The following is a 25,167-nucleotide window of genomic DNA, read 5'->3' on the forward strand; positions in this document are numbered from 1 at the left end:
AAACAGGTATTTTCAATCTAATGGGGTTAGATCCTGTTTTCATACAGCTTAAGGCAAACCCCCTAATCATTTCAGATTTTCTCAGGTAAAACATTCTAAAATTAGCAATACTTTCAACTGCCTGCATGCTTTGGTAATTATGCGAGGTTCCCATGACACAGGCTCTAGAACCCAGTTTTAAGGACAGAAACACCTTCTCAATCTACGAAGAGTTGAGCACTCTCTGTGACAGCTGACTCTCCATAAACTCACAATTAATTGATACATAATATGAGCACTATAATGGGAATTACAATGGGAAAGTAAGCTAGTTGGAGGACTGTGGTAACTTGGCTGCACAGAAAGGACATACACTCATGGTTAGTACCAGATAAAGACCGAGTAAGAAACTAGTAAGCACAGAAATGAATATACTTACCGAGTTTACCAAAAACATAATAAAGACCTGGACAATTTCAAAGGCTATCATAGCATAGTAGGTTGTTGTTCTCTAACCATGAGACAAAAATGCCATCTCAAGATCTGGAGTTAAAAACCCAGAATGAATGGACTTTTTTTTTTTTTTTTTTAGGCTTTTGTTATTTTTCCAGATTCCACACACCCTCATTTGTTACTGTAAAATAAAAACTTTTGCTTTAGTTTACAAAAAACTCAGGCTCATTGCAGAAAACGTAGAAAATATAAGGGTCAAAAAGCTAGACCACCCATAATTATCACATAAGGCTAACTTCTTGAACATTTTGGCATTATTCCTGTGAGGCCAGACCATTTCTTATGTATTACTATGTGTTTTGTGTCATGTTTTATATACTGATTTTTAGTTTCAAGTGGGACTTTCCAGACCTTGTCCCAGGTCCTAGGAATGCACTCTACTTGGACCTTGCTGGTATCTCACGAACACTGACTACTCAGACCAGCAGTTCTCCAACTTTAGTGTGCATAACAATCACTTGGAGGCCGTGTCAGAACAGGCTGCTGGGCCCCACCCAGTTTCTGATTCAGTAAGTCTGGGTGGGATCTGAAACTTGCATTTCTATTGAGTTCCCAGGTGATGCAAATGCTGATGCTGCTGGTCTGGGATCATACTTTGAGAATCAGAGAAAACTGAAAAACAGAGAGACCAGCTGTTTAAACACTGGTGTGGCTTGTATTCTCAAAAATACTTAGTGTCACTATTTAAGTAGAATTTTTTCTCTTAAGTTGATTTCATTCAGGAAATAAGTGTAATATAGGTCAGTTCACTGAAGTCCAAAATCTATTCATATTTAATAGAAATTGGTGTGCTTTGGCTAGGAGGACATTCTGAGTGGTTTTGACCACAGCCATTCCACATTCCATAGTGAATTCTGAGCATATAAAGGCCCTCGGTTGGCCCCCAATTGCCTCCCCAGCCTCATCTTCCCTTAGTCATCCTCCCCTTTGGCACCAAAATATTTCCTCATGGCTCCCCACACTTCCCTTTACACATGCCCTTCTCTGTACCTGGAACGCTTCCCTTCCCCACCATTCTTCCAATCAGACTTAAAACCACAATTCAAATACTGTATGTCTGTATGAGCTCTTCCCTGAAACACTAAGCAGTAATCACTCCTTTGTGCTTTTAGTATTTTGTTCTTTTCTTTATATGTTCTATTAAAACTATGTTTACTTACCTATGTTAAGTCATACAACGCTAAAGGGTAGGTAGTGTGTCATACTCCGATCTGAACCACTGACAAGTTTAGAGTGTGTTGAGTGATACAGACAGATAAACAGATAATTGCAATATATAAAACATAGTGCCTAACCCAACAGCATATAAGAGAACCTCCCTAAATGGTCCAGAAGCACGTGTTCCTATAGTGAGAGACAGTATAGTGTCATGGACAAGTGTAGCAGGCTTTTGAGCTGGACTTACCTGAGTTCAAACCTTGGCTCTGCCACTAGCAGTGTAACATGGATAAATTACTAATGTTACACACCTTAGTTACCACACCTATAAAACATGGGTAACAGAGGTGCCCTTCTCAAAGGGTTGCTGTAAGGCACAAATGGGTTAATACATGTAAAATGCTTAGAGTAGTGCCTGGCACATAGTGAGTGCTCAACAAGTGTTCACTAATGTTATTTCTACAGTGTAAAAGGTGCGAGCTGGTTTTCCTCTCAACACCAGAAATCAACAACCCAGTTCGGAAAAATGACAAACCTGTGAAAGATGTAACATAAAGCAGAGAAGTAGGTATTATATGTCAAAAAATTAAGTACTGATGAAATAAATATATATTCTCCTGGGATGACTCTTTTAAATAAAATCCATTCATCTGTATGTTTAGGTTCAGGTGTGTTTGTTAAAAAATAAAACAAAAAAAGCAGCTCTAATACTAGGTAGAGTCATATGAGATTATCTTTGTAGTTCAAAGACCATCAAGTATTAGCATTTTTACGTGTTTCAACCTAACACTTTCTAGTTAAACTTTGCTCTCAAAAACTGAAGATAAGCTTTCCACAGATATATGTGAGAGAGAAAGAAAGAGAAAGAGAATTAGGTTTTCTGTATAACAGCAGAAAATAAAGCAATTCTGCCTCCAAAGCATCTTTGGAGGACACCTAATTCAACCCCATAAAAAAACAAAGTCAAATGTCTAGGAGAGAATCTCAAAGTAAATATTTTGAAGAGAATAATGAGGTATGCTTATATATTTTAATGAATTCAGAAAAATCTTCACTGCCTCTCTTCATCTTTTTTTAAAATTTCTTGGCCGCACCACGCAGCATGTGGGATCTTAGTTCCCTGACCAGGGATCGAACCCACACCCCCTGCATCCCTGCATTGGAAGTGCGGAGTCTTAACCACTGGACTGCCAAGGAAGTCCCTTCCTCTCTTCATCTTGTATGAAAGTATAGGTATTGTATGTGATCTGTGACAAAGGAAGGGAGGGAGGGAGGGAGGGAAAGAAAGGGAGAAAGAAAACGACAATTATAGCCTTATTTGCCCACCATAAAGATATTAAACTCATATTTATCACTTTACATTTTTCTATATAAATGTATTTTTATAGCAATCAACTTGCAAAGGAGCACGTCAAACTTAATGTTACTCAAATTTTTCTTTAATAAAGAAAAATCAAAGGAATAATTTAACAAATATGCTCAAATGACAAAGATGATTTGTTTAGGAATCTTAAGGGTAGCAGAGATGTACGCTAAGAGAGTACCATCATAAAAAAAGGCATTCATTCATTCTATGACTTGAAAATGTTTCAAGAAGATAAAAATACTAATTCAATAAGAAAATATTTCATATTTCTTTTATCACAGAGACTGTAAATTTAATTAACTCATTTCTATATCAAGTTATGCAGTATACCTTCCTTTCTCTAGCTTCTCATGCAAAAGATTAGGGAGTTTTTCTCAAAATAGAGCAAGTCAGTGCTAATATTTTCAAGTCACAGCTTGGAGTCAGCCTAGAAGAGCTTGGCTAGGAAGGACATTTATATTCACCTGTACCCCAGCCTGATATCAGCTCTCTCCTTTTTTAGTTACCCTCTATTACTAATGAATGATTCCTTATACTTACTCAATAGACAAATTACAACAAATGTATTTATAAATTAATATAATATCATTCAAGGTGGAGGAGAGGAGCTGGAGCCTAATGACACCCTGGCACTGTTTTTAGAAAAACCACCTCATTCCAGCTAATAAATAAAAATAATACTTTAACAAAAAGTATTCATCCTGCCTATATGCTTCCCCTAAAATGCTGTGTAAGAGACTTAGAATTCAATAAAATTAGGATATAAAAAGTAATGAGTACACCTTTAAAAAGGTAAGAAGTATAAATGAGAACTGTTTCCTGTAATCCTAACCACATTACCTCATGAGTAATTTTCAGGACAATTATTGTAAAAATACAATAAATACTATAATGGAAATATAGGGATTCATTTATTACTTTTTGGTTTACAAACAAAGGCACCCAATAATGCTTCTATTTATTTCTTATAAAAGACTATCGATTTACATTTAAAACAAAAAGCAAAAAACCCTGAAACAGTTCCTACAGACAAGCACAAAAAAGGGAGAGAAGATTTTTCCTCCCTGCTTCCAAGCTTTATTATGCAGATTCAGAAAATATTTATTTTATACCATCCTTAAGTCAAAGAATGTATTGCCATGCTTCTCTGTGTTGAGTTTTTGAACATATTAACGTTGCCAAGTCAAGTTTAAATATAGTTATAATGACTTCACGACTGACAAATGCATATGCCAGAATTATAAGAATCAAGGGTGAATAGGGGGAAAAAACCCAATGTTTAAAAAACAGCTTTATCAAATGAGTTAAATGAAATATTAGATTTACTTAACAGGCTATCCTGTTAAAATCTGAGTTTGTGTGTAAAACACAATCAGAAAGAACTAAAAACCATGTCTAGCAAATGACATAAATACAAATGATTTCCAAACTCTTTGTTTGAGTTAAGCTTAAAGTCAAGTTGGTGAGGATTAACAACCTATATACTTTTTAAACTAATTTTAGAACTTTTAAGTTCCAGAATGACATATTAATTTATTCATTAGCTTTCTTTTGACAAAAGAATTCTAAACACACAAAATTAATGCAGTGGCCTCAGCACCCTCCCAGTTATCATTTCTTTAAGTTAGATTACAGGAACAATGACAGAGTTCAGAGACATACACCTTCCATGTACTTCACACGCCTGCTGAAGTTGTACCTGATTCTTTTGCAAGACACAAAGACAGTTCATCTGATTCTAAGTATATTCAGCAGATGTGTAAAAATCATAAAAATGTTAGCATGTTTTCAACACATTATGGAAATGTATTTGGAGAGATAAAGTACTCAATGTATAGGACATCTATAGTTAACTTTGTGGGCCACTTCAAATCAAAGGCATCATCATTTATTCCATTTTTAGACACTGCCATGGTCTCTCACACCTTACACAAGGTATGGTCCTAGACCAGAGACTTTAGTATCATTGCAAAGAATACATATGTATTTATATTTATATACATATTTCTTTTAAAATAATATTTTAAAAGGTTTACTACAGAAAATCTGGCTTCAACATGGAAGCATTTTCCTTTTCAAGATTATACACCTGCATGGAAGAAGGTGGTTTCCTTTACATTTAGTTTTTTCACAATAACAAAATAAACTTCTTATACATTGCATTTAAATTGATGAAGAAAATTAAGATGTAAAGTTCTATGTAACTTTTTGTATTGTGAACTGACTTCATTAAACATATTCAAGATACATTGTTAATGATTTAAATATAGTACAACTTGATCAGCTAAATTAGAACATGTTATGCTGATATGTTAAAGCAAATGTGTTGTAACAGTAAGGAGAGTTACCTACTATTAAGATTTAAAGGGAATTATAATGTATCATTAAAATATACATCGATTTTCTTGCTATTACTTGTTTCTATAATGAATTCCTTTCTAAAAGCTAAAACCACATGCAGAAAAAATAAATGATATTTTTAAACTCATTCAACAGTTTGCTACTTTATGTGGTATGTAAATAAAGTTCTTTAATTTTATACACATTATTTTATGTATTATTTAGTTTTTCTGGAAGAAATTCAGCTCTCAAGGTCAAAAATTAGTATGTGTTTACACACATATGAAAACATTTTCTTAATGCTATGACTACCTGCAAATACATTCCTCCATAGTAATGTACTTTTAGTTTTCGTTGGAAAGACAGTATAAGCCTTTTAAAGTCCTATTAATAAAATTTAAAAAGGGCAGAGAGCACAAGTATGGTGAATTCCTCCCTGCACCCACACCTGCTTGTCAAAGTCTCAAGTAATCATCCAGCTTCAAAATATGAACAAAATGTCACAGAACTGATTTTCATTTGGTCATAATGTGGTCAAGAAAAGTGTATTCCTATTCTTTTTGATACTAACAGTCTTACTGAATTTTCATTTTCCTTCTAAAAACACATAGCATATGTTGACATGGATTCTCAAACTCATTTAGATCCAGTAGGGCCTCTATAATAATATATAGCCTTCTGATTATGAAAGCAACTGACTGCTTATAGAAAAATGATATGCATCAGACCTCTAATCAGAGAAAGAAAAATAAGAACGTGTCTCTCATGTCTGAGACCACTCAATAACTTACAGGATGAGGTGAAAATAGTTTGGCTGTAATTTTAACAAAACTAAAACCCACTTGAACTGATGAAAAAAATCAAACACTAAAGAATCAAATATCTACCACCTAGCTAGTATTCCTGTCCAAATATATGCTTTCCACTGCACTAAATATTATAATTAGAAAATCACTGTATGTTAAGGCATATTTTAATTAATATGTTCCAGAATTGCACAGTTATACTGGTCAGTGTTCCTATTTCCCCACTCCTACCCTCACCCAACCCCTTTTCCCCAGGGATCAAAATGTTAAGTCATGGTTTTGGTGGCTATTATAGATTTGAGTTGGCATACCACAGTGTGTTCACTAGGTTTTTATGAGCATACGTTAAAATGTTACATAAAATGTACCATAATTTACTCCACACTCTGAGTTAAGATGGTTTAATGTCTTGACAAAAGGTGAAATGACTTAAGTACATTTTACATTTTGTGCATTTAGACCACCATATGCATAGATGTTCTAATGCTAAATTCTTGTCTTCAGTATCTCATAGTGCTGGATGCTCGGAAGTAAGACAGAAACTTGTAACACAGACTAACCACAAAGTACCAGATGTTTCTTGCCATTTGTGATCTTGCGATAAAAATGCGCCAAATCAGGATCACGAGGATAGTATTGAAACCATAACGTATGTTCCTCAACCTGAAAAGCAAATCAAGAAATGTACTGGATACTATTTTCTAGAATAGAATATTGTTGGATAGCAGATAATTCATGCTCAGTTTTAATCTAATCAAAGTTCAAATCCATACTAAGCTGCAACTTATTTAAAAACTAACTAGAAGGGACTTCCCTGGTGGTACAGTGGTTAAGAATCCACCTGCCAATGCAGGGGACATGGGTTCAAGCCCTGGTCTGGGAAGATCCCACATGCCGCAGAGCAACTAAGCCCATGCACCACAACTACTGAGCCTGTGCTCTATAGAGCCCGTGAGCCACAACTACTGAGCCTGTGTGCCACAACTACTGAAGCCCGTGTGCCTAGAGCCAGTGCTCCGCAGCAAGAGAAGCCACTGCAATGAGAAGCTTGCGCACCGCAATGAAGAGTAGCCCCCACTCTCCACAACTAGAGAAAGCCCGCTCGCAGCAACTAAGAACCAACACAGCCAAAAGTAAATAAATAAATCTATTTAAAAAAAAAAACAAACAAACTAACCAGAAGTCCTTAAATTAAAAGTTAGCAAACATCAAACAAACCTGACTGTGCACATTCTGGACAAGAGTCCATCAAACAATGCATTACCTCTATTAACAATGAATAACACAGTTTTTTTATAACAGTACATTTGGGATGCAAATTTATTTATTTAACAAGTATTATTTAGCATCCTTCCATATGCCCTATACTGTGCTAGTCAGCAAGTACATTAGTAGGTAAAACAGACATATCCCTTGCACTTCAGAGCTTCCTATCTAATCTAAAAAGATAGATTCATCATATACATCATCCTACAGACAAAATAAACATTTTTTGGACATCTTTAGCTGCTTAAAAGTTGTCAGACAAGTGAATTTACTCCTTCAGTCCCAGGATCAAAAGCCAACTGGACAAGTCCTCATTCGTGAATGAAACATGGCACTTGCTCTATATAGGAAGACCCTCCCATTCTCAAAGAGCAACATGCTCATTATCTTGCTCATGTTTCAAAACATTTTTGATGTTTTTTAATGGTGTTAGAAAGGAATATAAATCCTTTACATATGCAATACTGTTACATAAATTCCATTAACTTCAACAGGCAGTGAAAGATATAGGACTACAGTTGATCCTTGAACAACATGGGGGTTAGGGCATCGACCCTCCAACAATCCAAGTATAACTTCACAGTCAGCCCTTCTTACCCGTGTTTCTGCATCAGTGAATTGAACCAACTTCACATTGTGTAGTAATATAGTATGTATTTATAGAAAAAATCTACATGTATCAATAAATGGACCCACGCAGTTCAAACCCATGTTGTTCAAGGGTTAACCGTACAACACACGAACAATGGGTGTAGACAAAAGAGCTTTGAATTAGGAGTCAAAGATCAGTATTCTAGTTTGCCCTGCCACTTAATACAATATGACCTTGTCAAACACAACTTTCCTAAGTCTCCATTTCCTCATCTATACAACTAGCTGCCCTATAAATTCTCAAAGAGTTGAAAGCACAAGAATAATAATAATGTGAAACTTTTGAAAACTGTTATAAAACTTGTATTAAAAAATTACTATGAATAAAAGAGATTACTTTTAAAACTAACTGCATCTCTGAATAATGGATTAATAGTAATTTTTCCTTTTCTATTTTCTGAGGTTTTTTTTTAACAATTAGTATGTATTACTTTTACAAGAGACTAAGGGAATAATTACAACTATTTTATAAACAAGGAAAAAAGTTCTATAGTGAATAATGTATTATTATACCTCTTTTCCTCTTCTAAAGATGTATTTAAATAGGGTAAAAGAAACGTTACATTACCTCCAGTTTAAAATATATTTTTATTTTCTCCTAATATCTTTACTTCTTCACTAGCAATAAGGGAAGATAAAAGTGATATTTAAAACTAAATTCCACCTGACTTTATTACTAATGGACAGTATAAGCTGATGAAAACAGTAAGGTTCAACAATCATAGGCTAAATTAATACTACCATAGTTACAGCCCAAAGGCAACCACTTTTCTTAAATATTGATACGATATATTATTAGCAGTGTCTCAATTTATCAGCTTAGAAAAAACTGTAATATTTCATAAGGAAGACAAGATGAAATCAAACCCATATAAAACGTACTTGTTCAGATGTTTTCTAGCTGCAGGGAGGCCAGACATTTCTTCATTCAATACGTATTTCTTAGTTCCCATACAGTAGTTCTCTATATATTCTGCCCAATGTAACTGTCGTACATCAATATTAAAAGTCTACATAAACAAAAAAATTATTGGTTACTTTCTTAGATAATTTTTTTCACAACCAGTCAAAAATTCACACTTTTTCTAAAGGCTAATTCCACATGACATGATTACAAAACATTTACTGTATTAGTTTTTTAAATGTTACTGCTATTCACAAAAAAGTTCTTATTCCTATTTCATATCGTCCATTAAACAAAGACACATTTGAGAAGATAATCTGAAAACTCATGTCAGCTTTTAAAGAGTACATGAAGAAGAAAGAAGCCTGCACCATTAAAAATAAATAAATAAACCGACAAAATCCCATTGTCCAAATAGACCTAAGTATTCCTTTTATACATGTATCAATACACCTATTTCCAGTTTCCTTCTGTCTATACTATCTCTTCTTTTTGAACATCCTGCATACCACACAGATTAATTTTCCTAGAGAAACAGCATTGACATCAAGAGATAGAATATGTTACAAAAGCTGGCTTAGGAGTTTAGACAACTGTAAGTAGGCCATCTGATGAAAAGGGTAGATAAATCTGGAAAAGAAAGCCTTACAAAAATGCTATTTCATGACAAAATAAGAGGGCTATACACTGCTCAGTGCTCCTCCACACACAATCAGGTAATTTTTTTGGTGTAACAGATTATTCACAATTTAATTTACCATCATTTCTGAAAATAGCAAGTTCTAGACCAAAAATAAAAAAGCTATCATAAATAAATCACTGAAGTACCAGTGCACTGAAATGGAGACTTGACTTAAGATATGAGATATTATGAGAAGGTCATACATATGTGCAACTGGATTCCCATAGGAAGAGTGAAAAAGCATAGAATAGAAGCAGTATCTGAAAAGACAACGGCTGGAAATTTTCCAAAAATGGTGAGACACCAAGCCAAAGATTCAAAACACACATATACCACATATACACACATATATCTATGCATATCAGAGTAAAACTGCTGAAAGTCAAGGAAAAAATTTTTTTAAAAACCAGAGAAGGCACTGTGGATTACCTCCAAAGAAACATTAGTCTGACCAACTGACTTCTGAAAAGGAGCAATGGAAGCCGAAAGACTATGAGAAGATGTCTTCCAAGTGCTCAAAGAAAGCTGCTAACATAGAATTCTATACCAGTATAAATATCTTTGAAAAATAAAAATATTCCCAGAAGAATAAAAACTGATACAAGCTGACATCAATAGAAGACACACACTAGAAGAAGTATACTAATGGGTACTCTTTAGGCAGAATGAAAATGCTTCCAGATTGAAGTCTGGAATCATTAGAGGAGGATGGAGGAAGAAATAAGAGCAGTAAAAGGACAATTATGCCAGTAAATCTATATGAATACTAACTGACTAGACTACAGTAGGAATGATTGTGAGGCACATAACATAAATATAGAATTAAAAAACATAACAACATAGCAGATAGGTGTTACCCTTTGCATTATCCAAGAAAAGGTAGAAGTATCAATATTATATTAGACCTTGCTAAATTAAGAAAGGATAGTAAAGCAGCCGCAAATTAGACTGGCTTTTCAACATCAAGAAAATAAGACAAATATAAAGAGAAAGTTGTCTTTAAAGTGTTGAAATCATGTAACATAATCACAAACTGAGAATTCACTACCAACATACCTACTACACAATCATATTCTTGTATTCTGGATATATTTCAAGCAGAAAAAAAATGACCCTAAAGAGAAGATCTGATAGCAAAGACACTAATAAATATATAGTTAAATCTAAGTAAAACTGAACAAAATAATCATTTCTAATTATGAGGTTTAAGTAGAGAACTAAAGTAACATATAACCATATAAGTTAATGAGGATGGTAATCAGAGCTAAAACATTTTATGGTCCTAAATATCATTAAGGAAGAGGCTATAGAAATTACTCAATTTAGACTTTGTTAAGTATGCATGTTCAAATATCTAAGGTAACCTTAAAAAGAGAATACAGAGTTTTAGTTTCAAATTAACAAAGAGCAAAATGTGGAATGGCAAAAAGTAAAAGAGTATACAAAAACAATTTCTGAGAGAAGGTTTTCCTTAAAACTTAAAGAAAACAGAGTGTTTGGGGGGAAAATGCATAAAGAAGTCAAAATTCTCTTTGAATCTGACATTAAAGAGAAAAAGAGAATCAACATGTCAATCATGCTTTGAAAATACCTCTGCTACTCTCATACTTACATTATAAACTCCAGGATAAAGCAACTTTATCACCACCAATTATGACTGAAGCTTTAATGGGAGACTATAAATAGATCAACTTTCTTATTGTATAATAGTTGGGGAAAATACTCAATTATTTCTCGGGTTGCTAATTAGCATACTCTAATTAGTATGCTACTTGTTTTCTAATATAAAACAGAAAATACTTGCCTTTTTATCTTCCGGGTTTAGTTGATTCATTAACATATTGACATTGTCAGTATTCCAAACCCAAGAATTACTTGTGAAATATTCAAGAAACACCATAGCTTTGTGAAGACGAGTTATTGTCTTCATCATCCTGTATTATAAGAAAAATTGAGATTCATAATTTGCATAGATAGGGAAAAATCTCATCACCACCCAGGGTACCAGTTTCTATTTTGAGACATTAACAATAAAATTGTAACACGTAATTCAATAAGTGTACCAAACCACCAGGAAATAAGAATATTTCTGCATCTTAGAAGAACATTTTATAAATCCAAAATGAATTTAATACAGCAGCAGTAAGTTTAAGCAGCAGTAATTGAATTTAAGCAGCAGTAAATGAATTTAATACTGCCTAAAGAGAGTTCTGCTGATATATGAAATTAATTTTCAAAGGAAATACAATACTTCAAGGTCAAATTTTCTACATACAATACTAAGCAAATAAATGGATTCAATTAGTATTCCTTTCCTTTTTGTTCCTTAAGCCACCTTTTAGTTCAGCTGCATTTTACTAAGATTATCTGTGAATTCATAACATACTGTTCCATTATAATCTCAACTCTTCAGCATCATGGAAGCAAAGTACACAGAAATATTCATTTGCCATTTAGTCAACTCTCGCTATATATTTTAAATAACTTTCTCTTGAACACTAACGGGCACCGTGATTGTCTGGGCGTGCCATGAAATCAGTGACTCATGTTGGCAGCTGTCTGAAATAGATATTCAAGAGATTCACTCACCTTCCCAAGTCCCCAATATCCATCCTTATGGAAATAAGGGAGTTCGATACTTTTTTTGTTTCTTTTTAGAAGGGTGAAGGGCTTTAATCTCTAAATTTGTCATTTTATATATCATGGCTCACTATAAGTCATTGATATCATAACATTAACCAGAAAAGCAACATCTATACAATAATAATTACCTATGCTAAGTAGAGGAACGGAAGAAAGAACTTTTTGAAACAAAACACACACCAAAAATTCCTAACCTCTGGTAAACAGAAAAATTATGTGTGAAGTAATGCTTAAAAAGAATTCTATTTATAGTCCCACAGTAAGGATTAGCATTATATGCAGTTTAGAAGTCCCAAAATTAGGGGCTTCAGAAATGGGGGAAATAGGAGAAAATTAGAACATTAGAAATGGGGGGGAAATCAAAACAGTAACATTAGCTAAGAAATTCTGATGACATATTCAATACATTTAGAAAGAAACCCTAAATCCAGAATACTGAAAGAAAATGAGGCAACATGGACTATGTTAAGAAAAACTGTACTTCATGCAAGGAAGCAATTCCAAAATAAAACCTCCATTAAGCACAAAAAGAATTATTTAGCATCAAAGGCTAAATTTGGACAGGAATAGTTCAAATAGATAGAAAGCACTTGAAGGGAAAAAAAACAAGACATGCTGCTTTTAGAAAAGAGATTAGGCAATTTTTTTCTAAAAAACAACATAAAGATTTAACAGATTTGTAATTAATACCCACTATCACAGCCAGTATAGTACACTTGAATCACACATGTACACATATTTGGTTAATGTGATTTTCCAACATACATCTTACTAAAAAGTTTTTCTTCCTAACTCCTTTTTCACTGACAATTCTCACCTAGTCTTATTTGCAGATTCATTCAAGTGACAGAATTACCCTAAAACCAATCACTGATTCAGCCATAATTACAATAAAAAATTGGAGGGGGAGAAGGAAATTTGAAAGGTCATATATGTGTGAAGTTCACAGAATACTTATCAAGCAATAAAACTCTGGATTGAATACTATGGGGGATAAAAAGAAACTTAAAACTTTGCACCACCAATCTTTGGTTAAACATGCTGTAAGAGCAGATGCCTGGGACTACACTGCCATGTATGTTCTGAGTATTTATTCTTTATTACAGCAACCTGTAAAAACTAATCACAATCTTTTAGAGGAGGGCAAGATCTTAATGGTCATCTAGTCCAGGGTTTCTCAACCTCCGCACTATAGACATTTTAGGGCAGATAATGCTTTGTGGTAGGGGCTGTCCCATGCACTGTAAGATGCTCGGCAGCATCCCTGGTCTCTACCCACTAGATGCTAGTAGCACCCATCCCCCAGTTGTGATAACGAAAAACATCTCCAAAAATTGTCCAATGTCCCTTGAGGGAGGCAAAATTGTCCTCCACTGAGAATCACAAAGATAAAAAATATCAGATTCAGAGAAGTTAAGCTGGAGAAAGTTAAGCTAAATAATCAAAAAAAACAAGACAATGGAAACATTTTTTTTAAATACCATTTTAAGAGTGATGAAATATCTACTACATTTCAAGAGCTAGAGTAAATAATTTATACTGCTTCTACATGTGATAATATCATGCATCCTAGTCCCCAGTGACTATTAACCAGGAATCCATATGATGTGTATACTTTTTAAATTATGTCAAGATATACAGTAAGTCAGATTTTTATCTAGCTGGCACTCAGAATAATGTAAATGAGTAAACTGGACACCACGAATGACATGACTGACATTAGTTTAATGCAGAAGTAGGCATTATATTAAGGCCCCAATATAAGGTATAGAGGCCAGTACCTTGCTCAGTAAATATCTGAACAAATTAAATAATATAAATTACATATTTATATTCGTAAATATGTAATTTATATTATATATAAATATAATCTATTTATATTTAACATTTATAATATTGCCTAAATAAAAAACCTTTATGTCTCTTGTTGCTTTTACAGTATAGGTTCCCAAAGCATTCCTGCTTTGATACTTAGGAAGCCTTGTACAGGACAAACCTCAGGTAAGAAGATTCTTTATTTGATGTTTCCTATTTGTAGCAAATTTTAATTTCCAAAGGTGGCTGCAAATATTATCTCCCATCTTACATGTTCACCTTAATTATCGCCCCATTAAGAGGTGAAGGTAACTTATACAAAAAGAATGAGGTGGAAGTGACACTGTGTGACTTCCATGGGGAGGTAAGAAAAAGTGATGTAGCTTTCTGCCTTGCTCACTGGAATACTCACCCTTGAAGCCTTCAGAGGTCATGTATGCTGTCCAACTCTCCCTGAGGCTGCCAGGCTGTGAGGAAGCCCAAATTAGTCCATGTGTAGAGACCACATTGAGAGGCTCTGAGACTATATGAAGAGAGAAAGATGCCTGGCCACCCAGCTGCTCTGTACCCTTTCTCTCCTTTACCACTCCTACAGTGTACCTGCTCCAGCCCCTATGACTGCAACCACTTGAAAGATCCTGAGAAAAAACCACCCCAAAAAAGGCTTCTAGAATTTCTGACCCACAGAAATCATGAGCAATAAATGAAATGATTACTGTTTTAAGATACTAAGTTTGATGTCAATTAGATCTCAATTTTTTAAGAAAAGAAAGATACTAAATTTGAAAGATTTGCTATGCAGCACAAATAATGGGAACTAAAAGATTTGTTATGCAGCACAAATAATGGGAACAGATATCAGTACTGGGAGTGAGGGACTGCTATAATAAAAATCTAAAACATGCAGTACTGACTTTAGGATTAGGGGGCAGACAGAAACTGGAAGGCCCTTGAAACCACTGGTAAAACCTGGAAGGACCAAGAATGTTAGTGGAAAAAATAAAAGGGCTCTAAGGAAACTGTTGGTGAGAGTTTCAAGGTAAGTGAGGAAAATAATGTTGGAAGTTAACAAAACTGTCACCCGTGGTCACATGGAAAATAGAAAATGTATCTAATAAACTCGATGATCTAGCTAAGATGTCCTCAAAGAGGACAAAGATGATCTTAAAAAATGAACTATCTGTTTGGGTGCAATTTGGAAGGAATGTAAAATTCCAGCCAGGAATTCTTTAAGAAACATCTTCTGGGGATAGATCAAATCCAGAATGTAAACATAAGATTCTTTGTTAGGACCTCAGAAAGATTTAAGGTAGTATACTTCATAGAACCTTTCAGACAAACAAAAGTTTCACTCTAGATGTTAAAGACATGTCTTACATAAGCACTATTGTTTAAGAGGCAGGATGTAAGAGTCTAAGGATCTAAGATCCAAGGGTGCTATCCCACAGCAACCTCATAAGGAACCCAAGATAGAGAAAGGTGTGTCTCAAAAAGATATGTGGACTTTCGTCTAACGGAGTGGATTGTTTTAAAATAGATACATGGGAAACCCACACAGTTTTAAAAGGAATCCTATGAGTTTACACTTAAAAGGAAAGAGACAGTACCAAATGAAAAGAGGCCTATGGATCAAGGGCCAGCAAACCAGAGCTTAGGGGCCAAATCCACCTGTTTTGTAAGTAAAGTCTGACTGGAACACAGTCATGCTTATTCATTTACATATTGCCTAAGGCTGAAGAATTGAGTAGTTACAAGGTGGAAGCTACATTTAACAGCAGAGTTAAGTAGTTACAACAGAATCCATATGGCTCACAAAGACTAAAATATTTACTATATGGCCCTTTACAGAAAGTTTGCCAATCCCTGCCCTGAAGATTCCCAACTTTTTACAGGCAGGAAGTAGTGTACGAAGGCTATTTAGTTGCAAACACAGGCCATTTTTTATGGGAAAAGAAGGATGACTCAGAGGGGAGAGCCAAAAGCCTCAGAAAACCACCAGAGAGTGGGAATGAGCCCTAACTAAGAAACCATCAAACAAGACCCTGCTGGAATGCAGAACTGTTATGGACCAGTGATTGCTGCGTGCCTCTCTTTTTCTCTCTTTCGAACAAGACTGTCTAAAGTATTTCCTATGCTTGTCTCACTATTATATGTTGGGTGGACGGGCAGCAGGTAACCTGTCACTTTAGTTCACAGGTTTTCAGATTAATACTTGAGGAACTATACCTGAAAAAACACTCCTAAAGAGCTTCATCCACAATTTACCAGATTTCACTGACCACACTGGCTTCAAGCTGATGTCAGAGACGTTTTGGGGGGAAAAGGCAAGAGTATTTTCCATGTGGGAGGAATATGAATTGTTTGCATCAGAAGCCTGACTATAGCAGACTGCACTTTCCAAAAATGGCTGCAACAATACCTTTCATCTCACCCGTTCATTTACAAGATGATCTTGACTATTCTCTATATCCCTTCTTCTTCAATCTTGGAGGATCTGTGACTCGCCTGTGACTAAAAGAATGAGGTGGAAGTAGTGCTGCATGATTTCCTTAGGTAGGTCAGAAAATGCACATAGCTTCCACCTTGCCTGCTGAAGCACTTTTCCTTGAAGCCTTCAGTTGCCATGTACGTAGTCCAATTCCCCTAAGGTTACCACTGGTCCTTGCAAAAAGACTCTATGAAGAGATCCTGACACAATATGAAGAGACAGTGATACCAGCTGTTCCACTGCACGCCCCCCTTTCAGCTCCATCTGACCACAATCACATGAAAGACCTCTAAGACAAAGTTGCCCAGTGGATTCCTTCCTGAATTCCAGATCCTGAAAGAAATAAAATGACTACTGCTGTTTTAAGCCACTAAGTTTGAGATGATCTGTTATGTAGCAACATCTACTATAAATTATTTAATAAACTTTGGCTCTTCATTCATTTTTTAAGTTTACTAAGCCCCACTTTCTGTGTAAGGCACTGTGATGTATTTAACTTATTTTACTTTTTTGACCTAGTTTTGATTGTTCTGCTCTAATTTGCAACAACTTTATTAATATCAAGACGGCATCACTGCCATCACTCACAAATTTACATCTGCTTTTTAGCCATGAAAGAATGTTGCCAATGACAAATACTGCACTTTGCAGATCATTCTAGGAAAACTTGAAGATAGTTTTAATATATTTTGGATCTTCTTTCCACTGAGTATTTCTTTACCTATTCTAAAGTTGTTCAACACCTCTCTTGTATTTCAATATTTAACATACAGGGTTAGAAACATAATGGACAACTGAATCCACAGAAAATTCCCTACATGTAACTCAGATCCTGATACACTATAACTGGAAGATACCTCACTTTTATTTTTTTAAGTTGATGGAAGTTCTGGAATCAGCATCTTCTTTACACATAAATACTCAAATCCTGAACTCTCTAATCAAAGGCTCCACTATAATGCCAATGTAGTTAAAAAATAAATATTTTTATAGTACATTTCACTATAATTGTGGTAAAGACAGTAGGATTACTTATTTAAGTTTGTGGGGTTTCAATAAAAAAGAAAAGAAAGAAAGGCCATAACAACTATAATAGAAAGTTTTCCATTTGTTAACTTTTGTTTTAAATTCTCAACCTGAAAAATTAGTCAGAAACGGTAATTACCATATTATAAGCTGAATAGGAAGCTGAGATAGCTCAAGCAGTTAATTTTCTAGAAGCATCCTAGGTTTTTTCATATAAAACTGCACAATCCACTTAAAGCAAAACATTTAACCCTTAATCCCCTATAAAACTCACCTCCAAGTTTTTAACGGGGAGAGAAGGGCTCAATTTCAGCTTATAATAACAATGACAACCTTGACGCTGGACATTTCCTACATTATGGGATTCTGGAGGATCAATGGCCCAATAAGATGAGATCCACAGTTAGTCTCCCCAAATATCCTTAATTTCTAAGAAATGTCCTAGCATCCTGACTGTGATTGTGATTAATCAGGTTAGTAATTCTAAAGGTAAAGCTCATGCTAGCGACTTTTTGTCTCTCCAGCAAGCTTCCACCACCTTACCAATACATAGTGTATTTACTGCTATTCTTCTTACCACGGTTTCTGACCTGTCAACCTGAGTGCAAGATCGAGCAATAATGCAGGTACTGTATGTCTGACACCCTTCCAATAATGAAGCAATAAGTTGTTGGAATACAACTTAATATTGGGGCGCCTGAATACTTGGTTTAAAGGATTCATCTTGAAGGAATGATTTAGATAATATCCTGTAGGAAAAATAAGCGTCAAAGCATTTTGAATGTTATTTGTTATTCAGAAAAAATACCTGAAGTTAGACCTAGAATTCAGCACATGACAATAATTTATCATCCAAACTTTAGAACAGAGTGAATTATAACACCACCTTTGCTTTTCTGACAAATTCTGAAATTCAAGAGTCTTCTCATTCACAAAAGGCCATTAAGCCTTATCATAAGCATAAACAAATACAGAGTTAATATGCATTTTAGAGTAAGCATGGGTTGCTTAACAGTCAGAGGAACAGATAAGACAGAGCTAGTCACCATTACCTTGGGCTTCTTCCAGTCATCCTGAGGTAGATATCATACAGGAATGCTGGGGCCTTATGGCTTACAGCAATCCAGTAATGATATAAAAGGTGATTGGAGGTTAGATTTACATTGGGCCGTCTGAAGGCCTGTTCGAGAGGATTCCTCTTGAAAGTGGAAATTACATGGTATTCTGAGGAAGAAAAGTTGTGTAACAGCTTTGATAATAACCATGTAATGAAGTTTTGAAAAAAAAAAAAACACATGTTTTTACAAAGCAAAATATTTTACCAAAGATGTAAGAGTTTGCTCATTTAAAAAACAAACTTTTCTATTTTCTATAGTAGCTAAGAGAATATGGGTATTAGACTGCTGAACTCAAATGGTTTTAGAACTGCCACTATTTATGAATTTTTATTAGATGAATGAATTTTTGCTAAAATTCACTCTTAAAAATCCTTTTAATGTTTTACCTATATCAGTTTACAATGTCACTTTCTATATTTCATCTCTCACGATAGCTTCTTTCTTTCTGTTCCTCTTTCCAGATTCTTATTACTGTACTTACTTAAAAAAGAAAAGGGAAATCATCATCCTTTGCTTGTGAATAAGTTGCTCAAATTAACATATATCAACAAGCTTAAAACAACCCCAAATTAAGTTCTGTTGTAATTTATTTAGGTTATGCAATATCAAAATAATCTATTATCATGTATATATGATACATGTATACTTCAATGGAAATGTATACTGGAATATTCACTAAAATAAAGCTCAACTTGATTTTTGCTAAACTTCATAACACAATGAAAGAATACAAAAAAACCTAACTCATTAAAGTGTTTTAAAATTCTTAAAAGAATACAAATAATTATCATAAAATTAAAAGCACCCTAGATTTTTTTTTCTTATATGCTCTAATAGTCAATCTTTCAATTGAAATAAAAATGCCATAAAAAACCCTAGGATGAAAGACAAAGATTTACTTTAAAATCAAATCGCTCCACAAGGGTAACAAAAATTGTTCAATTAGAGGTAAAATAAGACCTAGTACTAAATCAACACTGTAAATACATTTTACTTTAAATTTGAAAACATAAACCAACAACTTAAAAATGATTCAATTTAAGTAGGCCTTTAAGTTATACTATTCCTATTCTAAAACAAGTAACATAGCATACACACTACCTGCTATGAATCTGTGAATTTAAACAGATTAATAAATGTAATAGAAAATATTCTGGCAACATGTATTCTACTTGCTAATTCCTTCAGTTATTACTCTTAGGACAACTAGCTATCTCCTACAACATACCAACTCTTGTAGTTGGAAGTGATACTGCCTGTGAACAGGGAACATCAGGATTGAGAGTACCCACGAGGGAGGAAAAAAGCATTATTTCCATACCACGAGTATTTATCGGCGTTGCTGCAGATGGCAGCAGAGAAACAGTAAGGGTCAGACGAGGGTAGGATGAGGAGGGAATATACAGCAGGATATTTTAAAATTTATGAAACATTATTAAGGACCAAAAGGCAGTACTAGTAGATGTTCTAACATGGCAATTAAAATAAGAATAAATTGGTAACTGGTGGCTCTAATGCCTCATGGGTTATTCTAACGTAAAAACTCAGTGAACATTTTAAGTTCTTTAAAATTTATTCTAACATTCAAAAACACAGGTAAAATCATACCAACTTCACCCCAGTGGAAAGGATTAGTGCTGCCTGTTGTACAATTATACACCATGATGTTTCTTGGTCTGCAAAGACAAAGATCAAAGCAATGAAACATAGAAAGAGGCTAAACTTAACCAATCTAAATCTTACATGATACTTAAGTAGGAAGAAATGAGGATGATGGGTGCCTTTTCTACAGTGAATATTTAAAATATTATCTTTAAAGGATTAATTTTTGTGTCTGAACGACTATTTACACTACCCTTTTTCCCTATCCTACCAAAAAATTATTTATAAAAAATAATATAGACTTCATATTTTCTTCTTTGTATTAGCAGGAGTGTCTGTTTTTCATGCGAGGAAAAAGAACAAACAACCTCAGCTCTTCCTATCTCCTTCCCATTTTCAGAGGCTCTAGCTGAAAAAAATTATGAATTGAGTTCCCTTTCACCAGAAACAATATATTCATATAATCATATCCCTCCTTTTTAAGATATAAAATACTGACTTCAAAAATAAGGGCAGTTTATTATTTAGAAAAAAAGTTATTGAGAAGCTTAGGTGTTTAGGTTTAGGTGTTACCTGTAAATGCTACTACTCCCTTTTAAAAGGAGGCCCATGAGTTGATTAAAGTGCTCTAGTGTGCATGTTTGATATATGTAAGCCATTCTCTGTGAATTTTAGCTCTTTATATATGCCAAGTTTATACCAAGTTCTAGTTTGGATTAAAAAAAAAATCATGTTTTGTGTTATTTTTTTTTTTAATTTCTAATGACCTTGTCCATCCTGTGGGCAGTACACAAGAATTTATGTTAATTCTTAATAAATGCTGATGGAACCACTTCATCGCCTACTTAAACCAACTCTTGCAGTTGAAAGTGATAATGCCTATATAATATTGGTATGGGTTAATAAAACTGATAAATATCAGTTATGAGGGATTATTTAACATTAGTTTTCCCATCTCAGTTACTATATATTTAACAAGCGACATTGTCATCTCATATACCTATTAACTCCGGAATACCAGGCTGCCGCAAGACTCATGTTGACAACTACATCTACAGGAACAAGATCTGCAAGGGCATTGTTGGAGGCACGCATTGTTCGAAGAATTCCTTTCCCTGCCTTTGTTGAAATTAAAAACAACACCTTAAGAAATATAAGCCAAAGCACATATACACAATATACAGATACACAGAAAACAGAAAAAAGTACAGAATAGTCAATAAAACAAAAGGCTTACTTACCGCAATAAAGAGACCACTTGGTCCATTAAAGTTATCAATCCATCCCTAATACCAAAAATTAAAAAAAGGGAGGGAGCTTAGAAATATTATGAAACTAGAGATTTATCATTTGAAATCTACAACTCCACATATATACTTGGTAGTTTTCTTCTAAAAACTAAAAAACAGACTAGATTCAGGCCAGAATATTTCTCCCCATCTTAAATAGAAGCAGTCTTCCTCTGAGATTGCAAATGACTAAGTAAAATCGTTTTCAAAGGGCTACCTACTCTTCCATTAACTCTCTGCAAAGAGAATTTTTTAAAAAGGAGTTTATATCTGTCAAATATTTTAGCTAAATGGTGACTGTTTAAGTTTGATTTTGTGCTATTTACTAAGGCAGTAGCCTGAGATTGAGGGAAATGGTAAATCCTCCTCAAAATTACTGAATAAAACAGAAGAAAACAGAATAATGCCAAAGCAACAGAAGAGATACTATCATTTACTACCATTACAGAGACCTAAGTTTTTCCTAAATCAATTTATCTCTTATGTTTTCTCTTATTTCAGGGATTCACAAATACCGTAATGCCTTGCTTTTCTACAGCAGATCACAGAAATCTCTTATCTTCCTTAGCTTGTAATCTATACAGGGAGGAGTCAACCTCTTGGAAGGCCTGCCTCTTTTTGGTACTAAAAAGCAAATGAAATAAAATAAGATCTGAATATTCTCATCTCTATTTCCTTCACCTCTGCAAGGGAAACTAATCTGCAAATAATTTTAAAAGCCAACAAATGTTGACGTGTCAGAGTCCAATCCCTCATCAATCATGAAGAAAACTCATGGTCTCCTTTGACTCCAGACAACACCATAGCCTTCGATTTAATTTTCAATTAACATTTTAAAAACTGATCTGCATATCTATACATACAGTATTACATTAGAAATAAAAGTACCAATAAGAGTGCCTCTTTCTACAAACGGAAACAACTTTGCCATAGTAAGCCATGTTCGGTAAACAAAACCTGCTCATAAAAAATTGCCAACTCTTTTTGTACAGAATTATGCCTTAAAATTCCCAATTCCAATTATTTACAAAGATTTCTAACAACTTACTGGAAAAGGTTCTTTCCAACTGGCACCAACAATTGATGGCCTTACAATCGCCACATTTAGCTTTGCTCCTTCTTGTTGTACAACATATTCTGCCAATGCTTTTGTGTATATGTATGTATTAGGTCTGTCTCCTATCAATTTTGGTGTGATATCATTTACTAGGCCATCATCCATCCACCTGGTAAACAAAGAAATTGCATGCAAAAATATTTTCGGATGTTTTACTATAAAATGAAAAACCACTTTGCATATTTCAAACATATCTGTTGCTCTGACTCAAGTGATTTGACAACAACTTTTACTAAAAAAATGGAAATTAGCTTTACTTTCATTAAATATCAACCAGAACTCCATATCTCTTATATCCAGTTTCTATATCCACGAAGGTCTGAAAAACAAGAGTTCTTTCATAAATCATATGGTAGGTAGCAAAAGTGAATCAGAACTGATTTATGGTCTTTTTTTTTTTTTTTTAAATCATTTAGTTGTAAGTATTCATATACTTCCTATGTGTTTGATGAGGGGTGCTACCCCGAATCCAGTTGAAGTTATTTCATATTACACAATACATAGATTATATTTCCTTTCTAAAGTCTAAATAAATTCCAAAATACATCTGGCCCCAAGGGTTTCAGATTAGGAATTATAGATTTGTATATAATCACCATAACAGCATAACATGTAAATTATATACATTTTAAATGAACATACATTTACAATCAACATAAAAGGTCTAGTAATCTAAATATTTAAGGTGAAGCACTAAAAATTGTTATGCTCTCACTAGCAACACTAACAAATACTGGGGTAAATGATAAAAATAAATTCAACCACGCTATAAAAATTCAATTAGCAACCTACTATGAAGTCACAAAATTCTTCCAATTCTCTCAGTGTCTCTGAAGAAGTTCTACTATGATAATCTGTAAGAGGAGGGTGATACGCTAGGTGATCTCTATAGTCTTTTCCAGTCTAAATTTCTAATTCCAATACATTATGTACTTGTTTTCAGATAGTTTTTCTTCCTGTCTATAATACAATGCATACTTGCATGCATACTAAGTATTCTATCAGTGCACAAATGATACCCATACCAACTGATAAGGATGCATAAAATGGAGACTATCAAGATAAACTTTCTTCTGTATGTGGAAGTACTTTTTGCGTGTAGAAGGAAAAGAACACTAACAAAATTGAAGGGAGGTTGCTACTCAACTTAGGAAAAATTCCATAGTGGAGATGAACTTTGAAAAATGGAAGAGAGAGTTGCTATATTAAAAAAAAACAAAACTGGCTAAACCGAGGAAAGACTTTAGAGTCAGTAAGCCTCATCACTGGAGTGAGTTTACAGAGCCAATCTATGAGTTATCCTAAAATTATCTGTTGGCCAGTTGGTCAGATTTCTTTGTAAGCGAAGAAAGGAAATAATAGAACTAGAAGGTTATAGGCTCTTTCTCAGCAACTTCGATGTCTGGATATACAAACTGCTAATAAGAGAAAAAGTAAAAAGATTTATTAACTTCCACACCCAGCTTTTCCCAGAGATATTAAACACTTCTGCCTACTGACCTGAGGAAAATGAGGTAGATATTTGGGACCATCTAAGAAACGAATTAGAAAACAGAAACCAGGGAATTACCATAAGAATGTCTCAGTAAGCTCCCATACTTATTAGTTTTCTTACAAATCTGTCCACTTCCTCATATTTCCAGGAAAGCCGTAAAGAAGTGGACTTATGTGTTTATTTTAGAAGAAAACTTGGAGAAGGAGCTATCAACATTCTGTAGCACCCTTGGGAAGAAAAGAATTCGACTGAGAAAACAGGGGATGGTAACTGAAGAGCTGAACGTGAATAGGATTCCTTGGAAGAAAAGAGACCTAAGAGCAAACAGAATAAAGGAGGAAAAAGCTCACAGGAATATTATATGAGGATTAACAAATATGTGAAGATACAGATACTGGAATTTTCTATAATTATCGTCTATAAAAGAAAAGACCCTTTATTTATTCTTGCTCTGATCCTGTTTGTTTGTTTCACTCGATGAGAAAGTACAGGCTGAAGCAAATGAAATCTTGGCCATGCCTATTTGTATCCATCAAATGCAAACATTTCTCAAGTAATCATTGATGACAGGATCCTAGTCCTCAGAAAGATGATAAACAACAACACTAGGAGTATCAATTAAAGGACCATGACTCCTCCGATTCCCTAATAATTCAAGGCCCCTCTGTAGATATACAGTTGACACTTGAAAAACATGGGGTCGGGGCGTTGACCCCTGCGCAGTCAAAAATCCACATATAACTCTACAGTCAGCCCTCTGTATCATGGTTCTGCATCAAAAGATTCAACCAACTGCAGATTGTGTAGTGCTAGAGTACTTATTTATTGAAAAAAATCTGCGTATAAGTGAACCCACATAGTTCAAACCCGTGTTGTTCAAGGGTCAACTGTACTCTATTGGGCAAAATA

At 34.3% G+C, this 25,167-nt stretch overlaps 1 protein-coding gene across 2 annotated transcripts in view; it reads right to left on the bottom strand.

Moving 5' to 3' along the window:
- Positions 1 to 3,908: 3,908 nt before the first annotated feature.
- The window catches only part of FAR1 (fatty acyl-CoA reductase 1), a 76,484-nt gene continuing 55,225 nt past the window's right edge, over positions 3,909 to 25,167 (bottom strand). For both annotated transcript variants that reach the window (XM_057552497.1, XM_057552496.1), the window contains 8 exons: positions 22,695 to 22,872; positions 21,599 to 21,643; positions 21,358 to 21,476; positions 20,364 to 20,431; positions 18,690 to 18,861; positions 11,470 to 11,599; positions 8,962 to 9,089; positions 3,909 to 6,825 (listed from right to left, as the gene is read on the bottom strand). In XM_057552497.1, coding sequence (XP_057408480.1) covers positions 6,663 to 6,825; positions 8,962 to 9,089; positions 11,470 to 11,599; positions 18,690 to 18,861; positions 20,364 to 20,431; positions 21,358 to 21,476; positions 21,599 to 21,643; positions 22,695 to 22,872 — 1,003 coding nt within the window. In that variant the 3' untranslated portion in view covers positions 3,909 to 6,662. The remainder of the gene's footprint in view (positions 6,826 to 8,961; positions 9,090 to 11,469; positions 11,600 to 18,689; positions 18,862 to 20,363; positions 20,432 to 21,357; positions 21,477 to 21,598; positions 21,644 to 22,694; positions 22,873 to 25,167) is intronic.

This window comes from Balaenoptera acutorostrata, chromosome 9 (assembly GCF_949987535.1).
Source record: "Balaenoptera acutorostrata chromosome 9, mBalAcu1.1, whole genome shotgun sequence".
Taxonomy (NCBI): Eukaryota; Metazoa; Chordata; class Mammalia; order Artiodactyla; family Balaenopteridae; genus Balaenoptera; species Balaenoptera acutorostrata.